Source organism: Eleutherodactylus coqui, chromosome 3, assembly GCF_035609145.1.
Source record: "Eleutherodactylus coqui strain aEleCoq1 chromosome 3, aEleCoq1.hap1, whole genome shotgun sequence".
NCBI classification, from domain to species: Eukaryota; Metazoa; Chordata; class Amphibia; order Anura; family Eleutherodactylidae; genus Eleutherodactylus; species Eleutherodactylus coqui.
Window position 1 is genome coordinate 69,947,512 of NC_089839.1, and position 21,332 is coordinate 69,968,843.

The window sequence follows — 21,332 nt, forward strand, 5'->3', positions numbered from 1 at the left end:
AGGTCAATGGAAAACCACCTTCTCTGAAGGTGACTCTACATAGATTCACTTATTAATCACAACCAATGGATCCATACTTCCTCCAGTCCTACAAGTCCGCTGTCTCGTTGTAACACTTGACTTCATCCTGTCCTTCAAACTGCACATAATAAGCCCTCGCCACCTCCTGCCACCTCCGCTCATAAAGACATCTCTAGGATACGATCTTTCCTCAACTCTGAGGCAACAAAACACTAGTGCATGCCTTCATCATAGACTACTACAACATACTTCTTTGTGGCCTCACATCCAACGCTCTTGTGCCCCTCCAATCCATCCTCAACTCTGCTGCCCTGCTAATCTGCCTTTCGCCCATTACTCCCCTACCTCACACCTCTGCCAATCCTTTCACTGGCTACCCATTGTCTAGGAATCCAATTTGAGATATTATTAAGGTCATACAAAAGCTATCCACAAACTGTCTCCTCCTTATGTGTCTGACCTAATATCCCAATACCTCCTGTCTACATGTAATCTCCTGTCCTTCCCAGACCTCCTCACATAATCATCTCCAATAGTTCCCAGGTATCACCTATATTCTGAAACTTTCTACCCCAACACATCAGACTCTCTGCCACCTGGGAAAGCTTCAAAAGGAACCTGAAAAACCAGCTATTCAGAAAAGCCCACAGGCTACAATGTACAGGAACCCCGCTGCCAACACAGCAGGAGTACCTTACACCCTCAACTACCGTCTCCTACCCCCACCCTTGTAGACTGTAAGTCCATGCAGCAGGATCCTTTCTCCCTCTGTATCAATGTGTAAACAAATAGTAATGGAAATGTTATAGAAATCTGTAAGTATCATGGCCCTTAGATATGATACAAGATCATTACTTGACATTGACTTTTGAAAGCAAATGATAGACCCCTTAATTTAGGTGATTATCGCTAAGCAAACAATCCCGAGTCTCTGTGCCATATCAAAAGACTGGAACGCTATATTTTCTCCTTAGGGGGAGCACCTAGAAGGCGAGTGAGGAGACCTATAAAGCCATTCATGCTCCTCTGGGTAATATGCAAATAAGGGAGATGCATATTACCTGTGGTGCAGAGTGTAAGCTCTCGCCTACGACCTGAAGGTTGCAAGTTCGATCCCCGCATGAATCAGGTAGCCGGCTCAAGGTTGACTCAGCCATCCTTCCGAGGTCGGTAAAATGAGAACCCAGCTTGGTGGGGGGTAATAAATAATAATTACCTGAAAGCGCTGCGGAATAAGTTGGCGCTATACAAATACCATGATTTATTTTTATTTATACCCAGAGGAGCATGAATGGCCTTAAAAGTCTCCCCACTCACCTTCTTGGTGCTCTCCCTAAGGAGAAAAGATAGCATTCCTGACCTACATCACAGGTCACTCGCTAGCCAAGCCAGAAACCTACTGCACACTGATGAGGGGCAAACACTCCAAAACAGCTGTCTGTATATGGATTCTGGCTTAGCTTTCAATTCCCAGTCATTGTTCGAAGACTTGTATAAACAGTCTAACACTGACTTGCAGGAATGCTGCCTTCCAATAGGTGGTGCTGCAAGGGTATTATTCCATCTCCCTTATTTGTATATCAAGAGACTGCCTGGTATTCTGATAGAGCTCACCTTATGAGCTAATATAAGGTTATATCATGTATGTTTTACCTCGAGCTGCATGGGTTAAGGTATTCTGTGATGAAGGTGAACTTGGAGACATTCCAACCTATTGTCTTGTGTATTTGCGGGAATTGAGAAGAAAGAATGCCGTCTGACCAGCAACGGCACATTTTGCCATATCAAAAGCATGTTACAATTTCTTAACTGCTTGAGTGCAGGAACCTCTAGTGTGCTGTGATAATCTGAGTATAAAAAACATCCTGCACTATTAAAATCTACTAAATTGGTTATATATATAATTAAAATTTATTTAATCAGCCATTGGACATGCGCAGTACAGATTTTTTTTTTAATGCCTAGGGATGACGTAAAATCCGCGACCTTTCCACAGTGTCATTGCGGAAGAGCCATGGATCGGACAGCTTTTATTGACTTCATTGGAAGCCGTCTGCATGGAATCCCCATAAAACATGCTGCGATTTTTCCTTTGCAAGCGGAAGATTGCAATTGATTTCTGCTCGTGTGGAGGAAAAAATATTTTTAATAGCATGCCATGGGCGGTATTTGGTGCAGAAAGCTATCTAATAGAAAGTCTGTCTTTGTAGCCCATAGCAACCAATCACAACGCAGCTCTCATTTCTCATACTGAGGTAAAAAGAAAGCTGCATTGGGATTGGTTGCTATGGGCAACATAGACAGATTTCCTATTAGATAGCTTTCATAAGAGTGTGGTGCTGGCCACTTTTGTGCTATGGGCAACAAAAATTTTTCTTACACAACCTTCATAAAAGTATGATATCAGACTACTTTTCCATGGTCCACCCTATACAATAAACTATTTTAATTAGATGTGTTAAGAACAATAGAGCCTGCAGAAATGTTTGAAAAACTCCACCAGTGTCTACAAAAGTAGGCAGATGGGGCAACATGCAAAGGGACCTCCACGTTGGTTTGCCCTGAGTATTTCTTGTACTCAAAATAGCTAATGCCTTTGTATTATGACTGTTATTCCTAATTCCCCCAGAATTATTTTCCTGAGCATGGACACATATATATGTATACTATATTCTAGCACTGCTATACCATCCTTTTCATTGATGAACCATGTTCTGAAATGCCACTGTTTTCCATTATCAAACTTCTAGTAGGTGTATAATAACTATTAAAAAAGACAAAGGAAGGAAGAGAAAGGCAACAATAGGAAATATGAAGGAGGGAGAAAGCAAAAGTCACAGTTTATATCTTGCCTACATGAGTCATTGATGCATCAATGAAACCTCAGAAGACATAAGACGCCAAGTCAGTATATACACAGCATGTTGTAAAGTGTTCTTCACAAGGGCCAAAACTGAAGACGTCAGTCCAAGCTGCAGATATCTTCTCAGAGTGGTGTCATAGAGAGAGTATTATATGAAAGACGAGTGTGTGATGTGTTTCCATAGATTGCACACACGCTATTGAGTTCCTACATCCATAACTTATGTATGTAAAGAGTGCCTCCACTTTCACCTCGGAGTGCTCCTGCTCTGTTGGCCATTTTCGGCTCCTTCCGGCAGCTGAAAATGTCCCGATATAATGCCATGAGCCCATCTTCAACTGTCGGAAGGAGACGAAAATGGCTGAAGTGATAGTGTAGACACTTTTTAAAAAGGTTATAGGATATATTATATTTCAGTGGCATCAACACTTTCGGCAGCTCTATCTTCAGATGCACTCTAGACCCAATGTCATAGGAAGCCAATTATCCTATGTAAGGAACCAAAGAACACATAAGCTTAACCCTTTCCAATCCAATTTGTATCCTGGTTTTCCTAGGGGGCTTACTCTTTTTCTGCCTTAATACAATGGCGCAATATGCTGGCTAAAGCCAGTACTGCATGAGGTGACACGTTGGATAGGCTCCGACAGCAGAGAGGTCGGCAATATACAGTAAGAGAACCCCGACGGACATCTTCCAACATCGGAGCTGTACAGCCTTAAATCATAATATCCTTAGAGGTCATACAGTGGATTGGAAAGGGTTAATGCAGACATCTTTCGGAACTACTGCATATGACCAAGGCAATACTCAAGATTATGTCCCCAGTATTGTCGAATGAGCCAACATGCCATGATTGTAGCATTGGCCTTTGTCTTGGGTTGATATATTAACATTTGACTTCCATACTCTACATACATGACTAGTACATGGCAATACCAGTATTTTGTGTAATACTAACTCTGACGATACATCTCAGTCTATCATCAAAAGCTTTTTTAGAGTCCTTTATGCTTTCCATTTTGATCCACTAAAAGTGGAAACATCAGTAGGAGCCTTGATGCCAGTGTGAACCTCAATGTTTTATATGTCAGATCAACCTGTATTTGTCTCTAGTGTATTAGAACAAGCATTATGGTGTGAAGGAAGACAAGAAAGAAGTTCACTACTAACGCTCTGTGCACACAGCCATAATATAGCTCAGCGCAGGAACCTTATATTTAGTACTAAGGATAGGACCAGATCCCATGAGAATAGGAAAGGATTTCCTGATCTCACACAATGAACGTCAATATCATCCTAGGAACTGAATGTATGACTCCTGCAGCGTGCCACATTACAGATATGTCTTTGAAGTTTCCAGACTGTGATTAAACACCAAACTTTCCCTATCTGAGATACAGGCAAGAAAGTGTATAAACGTCTCTATAACTAAAGGCCCATTTAGACACAATGATTATCTCTCGAAATTTGCTCAAAAGCCATCTTTTGAGCAATAATCGTTGTGTCTAAACACGCTGCCATCGTGCACTGTTCGCGCACTATTCGCTCATCGCAGATTTCTAGCAAGCTAGAAATCACCAATGACTGTTATCAGCGCTGCACACTGATTTTCTCAGCGGGCAGCGCTAATAGCATTGTTTCAGCTGGAATCCCGTTGGGTCTTCCCAGCATGATACCAGCTGAAAGCTCAGAGAATAAAGGAGCTGTCAGCGCTCATGCTGTTTCTTGGAGCTATCAGCTTAGCGGGACACTGCTGATCACTCCGAGAACAAAGCGGCTGTTTTGCATATGCAAACAGCTGCTTTGTTCTGAGTTATCAGCAGTGTCCCCCTTGGCCTGCATTTAACTCTTTAAGTAGCTAATTAGCTACTTAAAGAGTTATGCAAAGATGATCACTCAAACTGTCACTCAAACCGCCATTTGAGCTATCATCTTTCAGTTTAAATGCACCTTTACACTTGGTAGAGCTTTAAATGCAGATTATGACATGTATTCACTAATACTTGGTATTGTATGCAAATGTACTAATGTGTTTTGCTTCAGTATCGGACTTAAGTATTTGTTGGCAGGATAAACACTGAAGATGTAATTAAAATTGTTTGCTGCAATAAGAAAGACCTCATGCCAAGTGACAAGTGATCTCTTGCTACGAAGCTGGCGACAAGACAACAGCATCCATGCACTCACTTCATTGCACAGAAACTGGAATGGAGTCGCTTCCAACCAGCTTGTTGGGAAATCCCCAGAATAAAAGGGAGTTTTTGCAGAGTGTGGAAATTGATTTATTTTTTTAGTGAATATTTCCTACATCTAAAAATAGGTTTTTATCTGTCTTGCAATCGACATATTGAGCTGGGAATTAGGGTTGAAGCGACCCTCCCGTTTCAGGACAAAATTCTGTCCTAGAACAGAAGAGGTAGGAGAGTCTATAACCTGCAGACGTTCTTCTCTGCCAGCCCTCCTATCCACCAGTTTTGAGTCCTGTTTTTGGCTTGCAAAGATGGCTGCAGAAATTTTTTAATCACCTAATGCACTGCTCTCTGATTGGCCAAGCACTGATCACATGAACAGCGCCGGCCAATGAGAGAGCAGGTATAGTGTTTTAGTAGTCAAACACTACCAATGCACTGTAGGGTTTAGATAGTTGAAGATTGTGACAACCATGTTGGATGGCCAAAACCAGGACCTGGAACCGCCAGATTAGAGGAACGGCAGAGAAGAACAACTGCAGTTACTATACCCCCTCCAGTCTCCGAACAGAATTTAGTCCCAAAATTGGAGGGTCACTTAAAATACATGGCATCAGAGGCAAACTGGGTCAGGGGGCAGGCAGGGCTGATGTCTGTTGTTTCATACCATCGGACAGAATAACCTCACTCCTCGTCCCGTAGGCTCTTTCGCTCACAGTACAGTGAACACTAGATCTGGGAGGAGGATGCTCTGTGATAGTGCGTGCCATGTTGGGGTCAGCCCAGTGTGCCTGTGTGTCATCGAGCTACAGCTGGGAAGAGGAGAAGTGAGGCCATGCCTGTGTGTGCCATCAAGCTGTTGCAAACCCATATATTAATCGAAGGGACCATAGAAGGGGTGTTTATTGGGTCCACAGGGGGAGTTTTATAACTAATTGGGGTCACAGATTAGACAATAATATGAGACTCAGAGGGGGTCCTATTAGTAATTGAAATGACAGAGAGCACCCTATTACTAATTGGCGACATATATAGGATTCAGTATTACTTATTAGGGCCACAGCGGGGGGTCTTATTACTCATTGGGAGCACAGAGGGGAGTCCTGTAAGCGCTGCAGAATAAAGATTATTATTATTACTATTTGATAGATCCTATTACTTAGTGGAGCCACAGCAGGGGCACTATTACTTAGGGACCATGCACAGTCTGCATTTTTACTTACAGAATACAGAAAGCACATGGACTCACTGAATTAAATTGGTGTTTTCAGATATGCATTTTTTAGGCGGAGTGATGCCGCACATAAAAAAAATTGCAGCATGTCCTATTTTGGTCCATATTCACAGTTCCAAACCACCTAAGTCTATGCCTGTGTAAGGAAAAAAAAAAGCACCAGCATCTGTGTTCACTTTGTTTTTGTTGTGCACCCTATTGTGCATCCTGTGGACTGTGACAAAACTGACATTGCTTGGGCCTTCGTATGTTTTCTTTGCATACATGGTAAACGCTTGACACAGATGCAACGCGGACATAAGAAATTCACATATGCACCAAAACCATATCAAAAACCCCTATACACATACAGTGAAAATGGTGCGTTTTTTACAGAACATAATTGCTTATGCCCATGTGAATGAGCCCTTACTGGGGCCACAGCAGATGGAGGTAACTGCACTGTAATCACTATTGCTGTTTAGTACATTATATAATAACTGTAGTCCCGCAGTCAGGCTGTTCTGGTTCTGGTATTGTATTTATGTTATGAGCTTGTTTCTTGTTCTGTATTTATATTATGAGCTTAGCCCGCCTGCACACGAACAAGTTGGATTCTGCATGTGGGAGCCAACAGCAAAGTCCGACTCTGACCGCAGCCGGCAACCCAGCCTACCTTCTTTTCCTGTAATGCGGATGACCACGGACGCTCACCTTCGGTCATGTGCAGTACAGGGTTTTTAAAAAAAATATTTGTTTTTTAAGTGCCATTGCTAGGTGATAATGCAGGTATCTGCAACCTATTCGCAATGTCAATTACAGATGGGCTGCAGGTCGGACAGCTTCCATTGACTTCAATGAAAGCCGTACCTGCAGAGTCCACAAAAAAAAAAATCGAACATGCGATTTTAAATCAGCTCACGGAAATCGCAATCGCTATCCCTCAGTTGAGTGGACATGCGTATGTTCTATTTTTTCAATGGGTGCTGAATCCAGTCCTGTGCAGCCAGCCTTAGGGCGAGCACCCACTGGCGTTTTTTTACCTGCGTTTTGCGTTTTTCCTGCACAGGCATAGAGATAACATGTGTTCCTGTCCACTGGCGTTTTTTTTGCATTGCGTTTGCGTTTTTAACATAGGAACTGTCAGTTGCATATGTGTCCTTATTTTTCTCCATGGAAATTAATGGCAAAGCCGCGAAAACGCCGCGAAAACGCAGCGAAAAACGCCGCGGAAAACGCGCGGAAAAACGCGGGACACGCGGCGAAAACGCTGCGTTTTTTTCCCGCGGGAAACGCAAACGCCAGTGGGTGCTCGCCCTTAGTCTTGTATTTATGTTGTGAACTTGGTTCTGGTCCTGAATTTATGTTACAAGCTTGTTTCTGGTACTGCATTTATGCTATGAGCTTGATTCTGGTGCTGTACTCATGTTATGAGATTGGTTCTGCAGCTGTATTTATGTAATGAGCTTTGTTCTGGTACTGTACTTATGCTATGACCTTGGTTCTGGTGATGTATTCATGTTATAAGCTTGGCTCTGATGGTGTATATATGTGCTGAGGGTAAATCTAGTGCTGTATTCATGTTAAGGATGGAAGGACACAATGTAACTGGCTTTGTGCAGCCAGACTATGCCTACCAGTGGCAGCCAATAACCCCACATAACCGTATTTTAAAAAACATAGAGGATATGCATGTTACATGTGTTTTCTCTGTATTTTTACGCATGAAGCCAGGAAACTGTATAAAAAAACCATTAAATCAATTGATCATTTGGCTACGATATTATAGAGATGTGAAGATTGAAAGTTTTATTATTGTAAATTACGATTTTCACTCTAGTAAAGCATGATAGCTTTCACTATTCTCATTCACCTACAAATATCTGTCTCTTGTTGACACCCATCCACTCTACTGAAAGCTAAGGCAGCTAAAAAAAGACTTCTTGAGATTTCTTAGACTTAGTCATCATCCAGGATATTTTCTGACTACACATTTGGTAGAAATAGGTGAGAATAATATAAAAATTCTAATGACATAATACAAAGTAATGTAAATACTCATTTCAAAGTGAAGCAAAGGCAAACTATGACACATTTTTACAAGGTAAATGGTATTGACTTTAGTGCAACACCACAAGCCCTTTTATATCTGTCAACGCTTCTCTCAATGAAGGGCTTTTTGTGGGACAATACAAATAACATTTTAATGAAACATAAGGTTAAAGTCGTCTGGACCTAATGATTTTGGTTGTATTGGAAATCTATTGTGTATAGGGAACAAATGATTACTCCTTGAAGAGAGTTATTGTGGAAAAGAAGTATTTAGCATGTTGAATTTTACATGCTGGATAGTCTAGCAATTTTGTGATAGTGCTCCTTTAACCCTTTGCAATCCAATTTTAGATTCAGAGTTTCCTAGGGGGCTTTCTCTTTCTGCCACTATTCAATGGCGCCATCTGCTGGCTAGAGCCAGTACTGCGGTATGTGACATGCTGGAGAGGCCCCCAACAACAGAGCGGCCAGTAATATACAGTGAGAATACCCTGACGGACGTCTTCTGACATTGGAGCTGTACAGGCTTTAATCACAATGTCTTTAGACGTCAGACAGTGGATTGGAAAGGGTTAATTATTCTGCCCAAACGTTCTGCTTGCTTAACATCATTCTTAACCAATTCACCATTTTCATCCTTTAAACATCCTTTTTTTATTGTTTTTACCTCTGTTGCATGCCTCTATTAGTTTTAGCTTTCCTGACACTTGCCGTACAGTTTCTGCAGACTGCATTCTATTCTTCTTTAGCTATTCCCCCATCATTTCCTTTTTAATATCTATGTAAGTTCTGTGTTCATCCATCCAGGTCTCTTTAAATGCTTTCCATTCTTCTTTATTTTAGTGATTGTTAAAGATTGTGCTTCAAGAATCTAATTTCGCTAAACTTCCCAACCTTCTTGGTCATTTCTGTCCTTAAGAACATCCATCCATTGGATGAGAAGACCACCTGTGCTCCCAGTTCCTTCCCTTTCCTGCCTAGGTCTTCAAAGTCTCTGCAGATAGTTGCAAGGTCCTTTTATGCAGTGTCATTTGTCCCTTCATGTATTATTAGGAATGGTTGGTGTTCTGTAGGACTGAAGAGTCTTGACAGCCTATCAGACACATCTTTGATTTGTGCACCTGGAAGACAGCAAACCTCTCATGGGGTGTTAGGTCTGCAGACAGCGGCCTTTGTTCCTCTTAGTAGGGAAACCCCCACAACCACTACTTTCCTTCTTCACAACGCTTCTATTTTTCCATCCAGGAGGATTCTGAGTGCTCATCATACTGTTCTTTGTGGGCAAAGTCATTCCTTGATGTACCTCTTTGTTGCTCTCCTGCATGAAAGCCTGGTACCGGTCCTGAGGAGTACAGGTGCTGACTGACTCCTGTTCCTCCATCTTTGGGTCACATGCTTCCATTCCTCAGGTTCTGCAGGTACATTTCTTTTCTTTTAACATTCTGAAGAGTTTCTTCTGCTCTGTCAAGGAAATCCTCATCTTTCTTAATGAGTTTTAATACACCCTTTCCTCCAATAGAGACACAAGCTTACATTTCTGGCAGGTGAACTTTGGCTTTTCCTCTAGTAGGTCTAAACATATAGCATATGTTACAGCTCACCATATGGTTAATCTCCTCTTTCATGTTGCATGAACTCAGTTGATTTCCAATTCCAAAATTGTAATAGTCAAGAGTTCACATAATGATATTTAACCTATTAGATTTTACTAGGTACAATGTTCTACAAGCTGCTAGACTCGCCTAAACCTAGCGTGGCACCTTATCTGGTGGCTCTGCTCCCTTCCTCTATAGACCTACATGTTATTGATCTACAAGTGAGAAGTCACAGGCCGCAGGTAGATGCCTGTTCTCTGCTGCCTGCTTTTGCCTTATGTTGTAAAGACAGTGCATGCCATGCTGTCATGGCTTGGTGCAATCAGCCTGAGATATAGGACATAAGCCCTAAGTGCATAGAGATGTCAATGGGATACTTGACCTTGTAACCTGACTTTTTTTGTGAACCATTGGAAAGTAGCATGGTTGCTTGACTGCTTTTAACCAAATCATATTCCTATATTGCAAAAAGTATGGGACTTTACACAAAATGGTATTATGGAACCATAGGTCCTTCATATCTGCTGTGTTCTTATTTCTACGGGAAAATACCTGTGAAGTTATTGTGATGACATCACAATGTCGGCCATGGTCCACGTGACTGCACCTTTGGTACATTACCCTACCATTTAATGCTGGGCACTGATGAGTGCCCTCTTCCTGTCACTGCAGAAAGTCCCTGGGGTGTTGTCTGTCAGAAATCTCTCAGTGGGCTAAGTGTAAAATGTGTCATTCTTCACAACAACTGCTACAACATCTCTTGTGGTGTATGGCCTACAGGGAGGTGTTTTCCCTAGGCAGCCAGTCAGCCATAATGGAAATATATTTTTCCTGGGCCCGCCCCTACATGGGCGCCGGTTATTGTTCTGCCTGAGGCATTGGGTGAGGCAGCAGACTCCTGTGAGCTATGTGCCTAAAGGCTATTTATTCTGTATGGGGCTTATTCACTTCTACCACATACTGTTATATATATTGCTCTTTCCTTCTGCATTACACATCTTCTCTATCCTCCATCTTTATAATATACACTAGGCCCTTTAGGTTTCTGATGTCGGGCAGCCACTATCGGGGTGATTGCCCTGCTTCTAGGCAAAGTCTGCCACACCAAAGTTGGTAAGGGAAACCATTCCGATCTCCGTATTTCTGTTACTCTTATTTGCCCTATTTTGTGTTCCCTATATTTTGGTGATATCATACATTTCTATATTGGTCCATTGCAAACATTAATTACGTCTTGGTCTGACACATTTGTAAAGTCTGTGGAGAGGGTCTTGCACGAGCATAGCAGTAATACAGCATGCCATAGTTTATTTTCTCACTGATTCATCACATAAAAACCTCTGTGTGCCATCATCCTGGACACACGGTATGTGTGTAGTGGCCCGAAACGCATATATTTGGCCCCTCCATAACTGTCATATATGTCATGTCTTTAATGTTGATGCTCTGTGCAAATTGTCTTGTCTTTAGTTATGTGTATTGCACAGCTGGGGAAAAGAGCGGGGAAAAGAACTGACAGTTCTCTACGGTGAGCCTATCTGACAGATTTGAGTCCCACTAGTGGAGAATCGCTATGATTCTCCACTCGTGGACAGGGGGCTGCGCTTTCCATAGCAACACTATGGAAAGCATGCGCTGCGTTACTTGCGACCAGATTATCACCCCCCGAGTAACACAATGCACTATCGTCCATGGACAGGAGCCCTTAATTGTGTGTGGACTCTCTTACTTTTCCTGTCAGACATCCTTTGGAGTAAGGAATGGTGGCGTCACCCGTGACATATTTCTTTAAGACCACTACACCACCTATTCAGGTAACGATGGGAGAGGCCTGGCAGCGCCTTGGCCAAGGTTATATGCGTCCCTCAGGGGAGGAGTTGGTAGTGCCACCGTGACATCCCTTACAACTACCCTCACCATCTCCTCAGTGATGTGCCTTGTGTCTCGGTCGTTGCATGTGCGCATAGCAGGCTATAAGCACTGTGTTATAGATGTGTAGAACATGCCGCGTACGTGAAGTCTTAGGATCCGCTTTGTCTTTAGATATCCAAAACATGTTCCCACATATACAGTTTTTGAACCTTGCACTACAGAAGCAGGAAACATGTTCCAAAGTGGTTCTACTCTTTCAGTATATCGCTGCATGATATGTGGACCCGTGTAAAGAACAAACCACAACCTTGATGCTCTAGTAGTAACATTATAAGTTGGCAATACTTCTGCTACAACACTGCAAAACTTCCTGTGCTGCTCTTAATTGAACCTCCCTGAACCACAGTGTATTCACTAAGCACACCCCATTTATGTAGAACATTGATTTCCTGGTTCAAGTAAAAAGACACAAAAGGTTGGTTTTTTTGCATCATCTTTCAGCTCTTCATCCTCTATACAATGCCATGTTTGTCCCCAGTTGCTATTTTAGCTCTTCTTCAATTCCTATGCACGTAGCAGAGAAAAAAAATATTTTTGCTCCTAGGCATGAACCTAAAGTCCCCATCTGTACCTTCATTGAAGCCACATACAGAGCAGCTACCGCTTACTGGGGTTCAGTTAACTCATTCTCATCAGCCTATTAGGGCATTCTTTGGATGTCCGGCTTCTTACGGTAGGTGCCAGCAGTGACACCACTTGTTATCAGATGCTGCTGGCAGTAAGACCTGTAAAATCATGTAATATGGTGGCAGCTACTCAAAATTCTAATAATATCATGCAAACTCATGTAACTATATTTGGATAAACCAGGAAGTAAGTTATTTACTGGGCAAAATTCCCCTTTCTAATCACACTGCTTATTACGTAACTGAACACCAAAGTGCCAACAATACCAACAGGTTGGTGCATCAATCATCCCTACTTAAATATGTAATTACACCCCTTTTAATTATAATATACATTGGAATGACCCAAAAGCAGTAAGTAGATACTAACATTTTACACAATGTATGCTCATCTAATATGTGTATCATCAATCTTGTAATACACTTGTATTAAATTTTATTTTGTTTTGCCACTGAAAATCAAGCTTGAATTGTCAGCCACTAGAGGTCACTCTTACAGCAGCTTCTCATTCCACTGCCTGTCATTAGGCATTTGGCTTCTCTAGCAACATGGACATGGAGACACTGCTAGTTACTACATGTAACAGAGGGGTGATCATTCAGATGCTGACTTGCAGCAGATTGGAGGAGGGCTAGGCAAGGCACCATGGGAAAGGTGGGAGAGGAAGTCTCGACCAGTACAGTACTAGCAGAAGAGCTGGCTTAGGTCTCTCCATGACTTGTAAGTGAATTACAAACAGCAGAAAATCAGAAAAATAGGAAAATCTACATGCAAAATAAGTCAATGCCTGAAGGAAAAGCCAGAAGGAAAAGATAATCATGTACAGACAGGCTGTTTGGGGTTTTTTTCCCCCCTCATCAGTGTATAATAAGTTTCTAGCTTGCTAATAAGAGACCTATAACATGGGTCAGGAGGGGTAGCCAAGCTGGTTTCAATCTAAAAAGTGATTGCGTTCATGAGATAAAACCTTTAATACAGATTTCTGTGGGCATGAGATCCAGACGTGATCATCATTAATTGAAAGGATTGTACAGGTTATCACGGTTTTATTGACACCATATATGTGAGTGTCAACTGATGTTATGGTGGCATATGCCTAATAAACTTTATGCTGAAAATGTATTACAACTTTATTTATTTACTCCCAATTTAAAGGAGTTGTCTAATTATGAGCTATTGATGGCCTATTCCATTCATTTCAAAGTGAACTTGGCCTGCAATACTAAGCCTGGCCACTGCACTGGAAGCGGAGCTGTCTGCTTCCTACTGAAATTGGCTCTGTGCCTGAGTGCAGCAGACCTGCAAACAGCTGATCGGCAGGTGTTCTGAGGGCGGATTCCAACTTATTTCCTATTGATAACCTATCCTGAGGATAGGCCATCAATAGCTCATACCTGGACAACTCCTTTAAGTCCCATTGAGTTTTATTAACAATTGAACACATTCTCACGTTCCCATCTAGTAACCCAGATATTTCTCACCATGCACAAACAATGCAGCCCTAAAAAATTCAGCTCTCTGCTACATCTCGACAGGAAGTAGTCTTTTGCCCTCTAGTGTTCATAACTTTAAATTGAATGTACATTATATTTAAATGTTCTGTTGAGAAAGCTCCTAATGACTTAGTAAGGAAAAGGCCTTCGTGAACATATATGTAATTTATCACTAAAGTCTCACATTGCATCACGATAACTCAGTAAAGTTAAAGGGGCTGTCCGAGTTATAACGTATTGGTAAAACCCCTTCTGCATGCAGTAAAATAACAAATAGGCCTATATTCATCTATCCTTGCTCCGATGTGTCCCATGCCGGTGCTCGGTCCTCCTCGCCTGTGTTTGTTTATAGGCTGCTGCCCCACCTGGTTACGGAACGTCACAGGCTCTGCAGCCAATAGCAGAGCTCAGCAATTGAATACCGAGCTCTGTAATTGGCTGCAACACCAGTGACATCCTGTAAGCAGCTTTGGGAAGCCTGTAACAGTCATGTCTTAGGGGAGACCCAGAGCAGCAAGGTGGGACACAGCGGGAGGTAAGGGGGGGGGGGGTATAAGCCTATTTATTTTTTTACTGCCTGCAAAATGGGTTTTACTGATAAGCAATAACTTGGACAACTCCTTTAAGGATAAACCGCAGTGCTGTGTAGAAAACACATAATGATATCACAATGATCTGTGCCAGATGAAATACTCAGGTCTGTGTTACATTTTAGTATTTGATGCCCATATGATCAGCTATGATTCACAATATCATTGGACTTCCTCATCTATCTTATCAGTTAACATTGAAAAGTGACTTTACAAAACATACATGATAGAGGAATATCCAGCTTGGTTCAGAGTCTCTACAATTTGGAGAAGTGACCTATTCCCTTCTCGTGACACATACCGAGAAGGCAGAACTTCTCCTTTTTTCAGTTTTGGTGATTTTATTTTTCGTTGATTTTCTCAAATTGAATACAAAAATCATTTACATTGTACAGTAATAACAAAATCCATTTTTGTCACAAAATTCCTTTTGCCTTGCCACAATGACAGCAAGAAGATACATTAGCTATTACTAAACTGCAGACTTCACTACTCGGTTGGCAACTTCTAAGTCCTACAGTTAAACATTAGATATGTTTTTGACAGATGCAAATATAATAAAAGGCTTTCCTAGACATATTTGCTTATATACTAAGTCAGTAATGCCTGCAAGTGGCACTAAATATGAAGTATACAATAACTTCTATTAGCATTCTTGTTGTTTATAAACATTACTGTCAGGAAGCCCAAATAAGATCTGTTACCCCTAAACTCCATGATTGCTTATTTATTTTACATATGTGCATAAACGTTTCTTATCATTTGAACTTTTATAACATAAAATGATATATTTGCTACTTACCGGCCATGATGTATCACTTTTAGTGAATCTGTGTGTTTCTTCTAGGATATGTATCAAAAAGTAAACTATTGTAGCTGCTGAATGAAGTTTTCTTGCATAAAATACTGTATGGCGTAGGGAAAGGCTGTAGTCCTAGGATCAGCTGATATGGAGAAGGTTCACCACTGCTGCAGACCCATAGATGATCCTGCCAAGCACCCTTCTATCTACAGATGACCAGTGTCAAGGCAAAAAAGTTTTTTTCTTCCAGCAAGCAACTTCTTTTGCTGAGCGCAGTGTTGGGCATTGAGCAATGTGCAGATGGAGCAGACGATCACAAGTATTAGTAAGGAGGGGCCAACTGTGATGACATCTACCAGCAGTGGAAAGTCCCTGCACACTGCCTTCCCACATCACTGACATCATCACACCTTGTGCTTCAGCCATTCTACCTACTAGTGCAGGATACCTAGTGAGAGGGCTGGAGTGACACGTAGTGACGTCTGTGAGGTACAGTGGTCACTGGCGTTCTGTACACCCCCATGCCAGCTCCCAGAAACTGCCATTAAGAAGAAAAGACATCTTAGAAAGTTATAAACCATAATCAGTACAATGTCAAGTTTCACATAAGCCATCAAATATCACCGTCACCGCGTTCTAACCACATGATATGTCACTGCAGCTCCTAAAGTCTTCTAAAGGTACAATAACGTGTCCTGCACGTTCTCCACTAGAATAAATGGCTACAATGAAACCTACAAGGGCTTCTTCAGATGATGTACTTGCACGCGTTTTTGTGCACGTAAAATATTTGCACGCAATGCGCAGAGAATAGAATCCATTGAGGTAAATAGGTTCATTCTCATGAACCTGTTTTGCGTGCGTTTCGTGCCTACTCTATCTTAAGTAGTGTCTTGCAAAGCAAAGTCTCCCATAGAAAATTATGAGAGGTGCACAAATGTGCAATACGCTGCGCAATTCTGTAAGAAACAGAACACATTATTAGGCAAAATTTTTTTTAAAATCAGGACAGGGGTGTTTTGCGCATGCATGTGAACAAGCCCTGCGTATGCAAAAACTATAGTGCTATGTGCTGATGTGTGCGCAAACATACCTTGTTCACGGTGCTAATGCACTGCGCTGAAGTGTGTGTAGTTACACATACTGTAGTCTGAACAAGCCCTAAGATAAGGTGACCAAACATCCCGATTTAGGTGGGACAGTCCTGCTTTGGGACCTTGTGTCCCGCTTTCCTCCGGGACCCCCGCGGGACACCCATTTGTCCCGTTTTCGGGATGTCAGGTCACCATTAAAGTGATTACCAGCCAGGGGTCTGCGACTCCCTGGCTGGTAATCACTCTGGTGCGCCACGGCCAGATGCACACACTGACGGCAGTGTGTGCATCCGAGATCTTTGTCCCCTCTTCCCCTGACTTCGCCCTTTTGGTTCCGCAAAAGGAGAGGAGAAGGGAGGAGGTGCTGCTGCAGGCACACATACTTTTGCCCGCAGCAGTGCTGTAAAGAGGAGCAGCAACACTTTGAAGACCAGGGAGAAGGTGAGCATATGGGTTTCAAGGGGAACTCTATTAGTACTGGAGCTACTGTAGGGGTGACTGTTACTACTAGGGTTGATATAGGGGACACTATCAGTAATAGTGTTCCCTATATCAGCTTTAGTAGTAATAGTATTACTACTGGTGCTACTGTGGGGGACACTATTACTAGTGAGGGCTACTGTGGGGGTCACTATTACTAGTGAGGGCTACTGTGGGGGTCACTATTACTACTGAGGGCTACTGTGGGGGTCGCTATTACTACTGTGGGCATCACTATTACTATTGGGGGCCACTGTGGGTGTCACCATAACTACTGAGGCCACTGTGGTCATCACTATTTTTGCTGTTATCAGACCTTGAACAGAAATGATTTACTAAGACCAAGAAAGATTAATTTCAATGGGTTCTTTCACATTTCTATTTTACGTGCATTTTGGTCGCGCAAAAAAATTAGAACATGTTATATCTTTCTGTGTATTTGTGCACCAAAGATCCCCATAGAAGTCTATGGGAGGTGCGCAATGCGCAAGGAGATGCGTGAAACACTGCATAATTCTGCTAGAACAAGAACCTAGCTGGAACTAATTAGCCATTTCAATCTCTGCATCTTTGTTTGCTGTGTGCAAATGAACATGTCCTGCAGGCAGAAAAAGTACAGTGATATACACTGATGCACAAAAAAAGCATTGTTGGTTCCGCTACGCTCATGCGCGTACACTACAATTACAGCATAGCAAACTCCTGGGCAGCATCCTGCATATCTGTCAGCTGTAGACAGAGATTTTTAGTAAAATAAAAACATATAGCAAATTATATTTTTATTACCTACTGTGTCCTACATATGTCACCTCTCCCCAGAAATGTTACACCTCTTCGCTGGAAGAGTAGTGGGTCCACCACTATGGGTTTTATATGTTGCTCTATGCCCCTTACAGATGCTCTCCTTATATTGGAGCCTCTTCTTTCCATGTGGCTTTTTTTTTGGCCTTTCCTTGTTTATTGGCGCAGTTGGTCAACTTTTCCTCACTCACTCCAATTCAAAGGAACTGGAATCTGCTTTGACCAAAAACATTCATTCTGACTACTACTTTACCCAGATTTCTATCTGCACCTTTCCCCCAGACTGGGTCTACCATGCCCCTATGTATTGGTTCTTCTCATATGTTACCTCCACCTCTCCCACTTCCCGTCAATTTTTTAGTGTGTTAGTATAAAGTCCGTCTCAGGACGGTGATTGCAGTCCATATATATTAATAATCTTCCTGAGCATGGATATTTACAGTGGAATTAGGAATAATAGCTATAATGCAAAGAAGTCTGCTATCTCGAATACAAGAAATACTCCAACCAACATGGAGCTCCCTTTGCGAGTTGCCCCACTGACCTACTTTTGTAGACAGAATTTTTCAAAATCCTCCGCAGACTTTTCTTTTATTCACTTACGAACGACTGCCTATTGATTGTAATTGGAGGCAGTAAGAGCCCAGGAATGATTATCGCTGGGACAACTGGTGGGGCATCTGCCCCAACAAGTCATCCCACGTAAAACGGCCTTTAATGATGTAGGTCATGCTTTCACACACTAGGTCACCTTCAAGGCCAGGAGCCTTATGTGCCGCTGAGTATTAAGGCGGCAATATGCAGTTCTAAACTCTCGCTCACAACCTGAAGGTTGCGAGCCCAATCTCACAACCGCATGGCTCAGGATGCCGGCTCAAGGTTGTCTCAGCCTTCCATCCTTCCGAGGTCAGTAAAATGAGTACAGGGAATAAATAAATTAAATTACCTGAAAGCGCTGCAGAATAAGTTGTTGCTATACAAATAACAAGTCCCCCCTTTCCCCTTAATGCCATTCCCATAGCTACCATAACGGCAGTAGGTGGGACGGCTGTCCGAGGCCCAGTTCGAAAGAGATCTCCAGTTTTCCTTAAAGGGGTTGTCCCGCGAAAGCAAGTGGGGGTATACACTTCTGTATGACCATATTAATGCACTTTGTAATGTACATCGTGCATTAATTATGAGCCATACAGAAGTTATTCACTTACCTGTTCCGTTGCTAGCGTCCTCGTCTCCATGGTGCCGTCTAATTTCAGCGTCTAATCTCCCGATTAGACGCGCTTGCGCAGTCCGGTCTTCTCCCTTCTGAATGGGGCCGCTCGTGCTGGAGAGCTGCTCCTCGTAGCTCCGCCCCGTCACGTGTGCCGATTCCAGCCAATCAGGAGGCTGGAATCGGCAATGGAACGCACAGAGCCCACGGTGCACCATGGGAGAAGACCTGCGGTCCACCGTGGGTGAAGATCCCGGCGGCCATCTTCGCAAGGTAAGTAAGAAGTCACCGGAGCGCGGGATTCGGGTAAGTACTATCCGTTTTTTTTTTTAAACCCCTGCATCGGGTTTGTCTCGCGCCGAACGGGGGGGGGGCTATTGAAAAAAAAAAAACCCGTTTCGGCGCGGGACAACCCCTTTAAGAAATAGGGCAAATAAAACTGCATATGCCCTAATGAATCATAGGCTTAACCCTCTCCAGTGCCCCACCAAATATGCTGTATGAGCACCACATATTTTACATCCATGATAGATCCATACTTTCCTTGCTGCAAAAGGATTATGTCTAAGTAATCAAAGTACACAAAGGAGATATAAAATTTTTGAAGTTTTGAAGATGACATCTGAATGTTACTATTGAGCATCAGTACCCTGTTACAAGGTACACATCCCTCCCTAATGATTTTAGGGTCAAGCTTGTGTAGCTGCAGAGCTGCAATACCCATTGCAGTTTTTACAGCTATGTTTCCATAGTCATTGCACTTTGACTGTATAGGTCAGACCTTTAATACAATCTCAGTGCATAGATACAGTAGATAGCAGCAATCACATGTGTTATGTATGCTTTTTTACATACAATATATAAGTTAGGAAATGTAGACTATCTTAGAAGCTAGTTTATGGAAAGATCTTGTGCATAGATTCTGTGCAGCTGTGTGTTTTATTGCAATACAAGTTAGGTTGCATAGAACATTAGAAGTAGCACTGTAAGCAACTATATGGCCATTTAATACACTATCCAAGGTGGTCAACACTGAGTGTTGCCACTTCTAGTAGTATGAACAAGCCCCTTATGCATTTCCACTTACTTCTGTTCCATGCTTGTCATTCCATGGTCTTTGCACCTTCTCTACTCTTGCTTCCACATAGTGACTCACTAGAGATGATCAGAGCCTACCTGAAATAAAGGGGGTAAACTCTTTCGTTGGGGAATCAGCAAGTGAGAGTACTTGTGTCAGGACTTGAACCAGGAACCTCCTGCACTCCAAGTGGTAGCCCTTCTTATTGAGCCATCAGCCCTTGGACAGTTCCCTTTCATACCTGTTGCCTTATTTCCAGATCCTGCTAGCCCAGCCCATGTCCTAGGTCCGCTTGGTTCTTAAATGGACTTCCTATAAAAGCCTGGCCCTGCCACTGTACTAGCATGTGATTAATCTGCTTCACAGCACTGTTTAATCCAGCTCTATGTTGCCTGCTTCTCCACTATTTCTGCAAGATCTCCTGATACTGACTTCTGGCTTCCTCCCTGACTGCGTTACCAGCCTCATCCATTTGTACTGCACAGTGAGACCTCCCATTGCTGACCTCTGGCTTTTCATCCGACTACATTATCTGCCTCGTCTCTTTGTACTGCAAAAAAAGACTTCCTGATAACGACTCTTAGCTATCCTGACTACTGACTTGCACGGCCGCTACACCCACGGCTCCTATCCAGTTTTGGTAAGACGTTACATGGAGTTTGAATGGGCGAATGTGAGGGCGGATGAGCAAGAGCGCATGAATTAGGAAGTGCATGGGTGATTTAGAGCATTTCGGCAGGAATGCATTGGTTGGACTAATAACAGTGACTAAGAGTGTTGGATAGCACTAAAGCAGTAGAATAGCAGACTATGTTATGGAGTCGCTGTGGCTGGGAAACAGAGCAGTATTTGAAAAAAGGACTTGTGAAAACTGTGCCCCATGTTTTCTGATGTAGAAGGCACTATGCACTTAGTGAGCTTATCTCCGTGGATTCACGATTCAACTGTTTTCACACAGTGAGCATTAGGGAGCCGGAGTTTTGTTGTTAACTGATTGCAAGGTAATTTCTCAAAGGTAGTGCAGTGTATGACTTTCTAAGTCAACACATTTCTTTACGAAAGTAACTCCTCACTATTGTGCTTCCCTCTGAATCCTCCGGAACCACTTGATTATCTTTTTTCCTTTAGTACGTAGGGTAATTTAAAAGCAATATTGATTGAGAACACCATTCTGACAGAGGCGTTAGCTGTTCACATACTGTTCACTGCAGATCTTCCCTTTTTCATCAACTTTCCTAAAGTTTCCAAGGCCAGTAGGAGTTAGAACCCTAATGTCTGGTAATTTTGTCCTG

At 42.5% G+C, this 21,332-nt stretch overlaps 1 protein-coding gene across 1 annotated transcript in view; it reads right to left on the minus strand.

The window, feature by feature from the left end:
- REL (REL proto-oncogene, NF-kB subunit) overlaps positions 1–15,683 on the minus strand; it is a 53,152-nt gene extending 37,469 nt beyond the window's left edge. The window contains exon 1 of the mRNA XM_066595731.1: positions 15,381–15,683. Coding sequence (XP_066451828.1) covers positions 15,381–15,387 — 7 coding nt within the window. The 5' untranslated portion in view covers positions 15,388–15,683. The remainder of the gene's footprint in view (positions 1–15,380) is intronic.
- Positions 15,684–21,332: the final 5,649 nt, after the last annotated feature.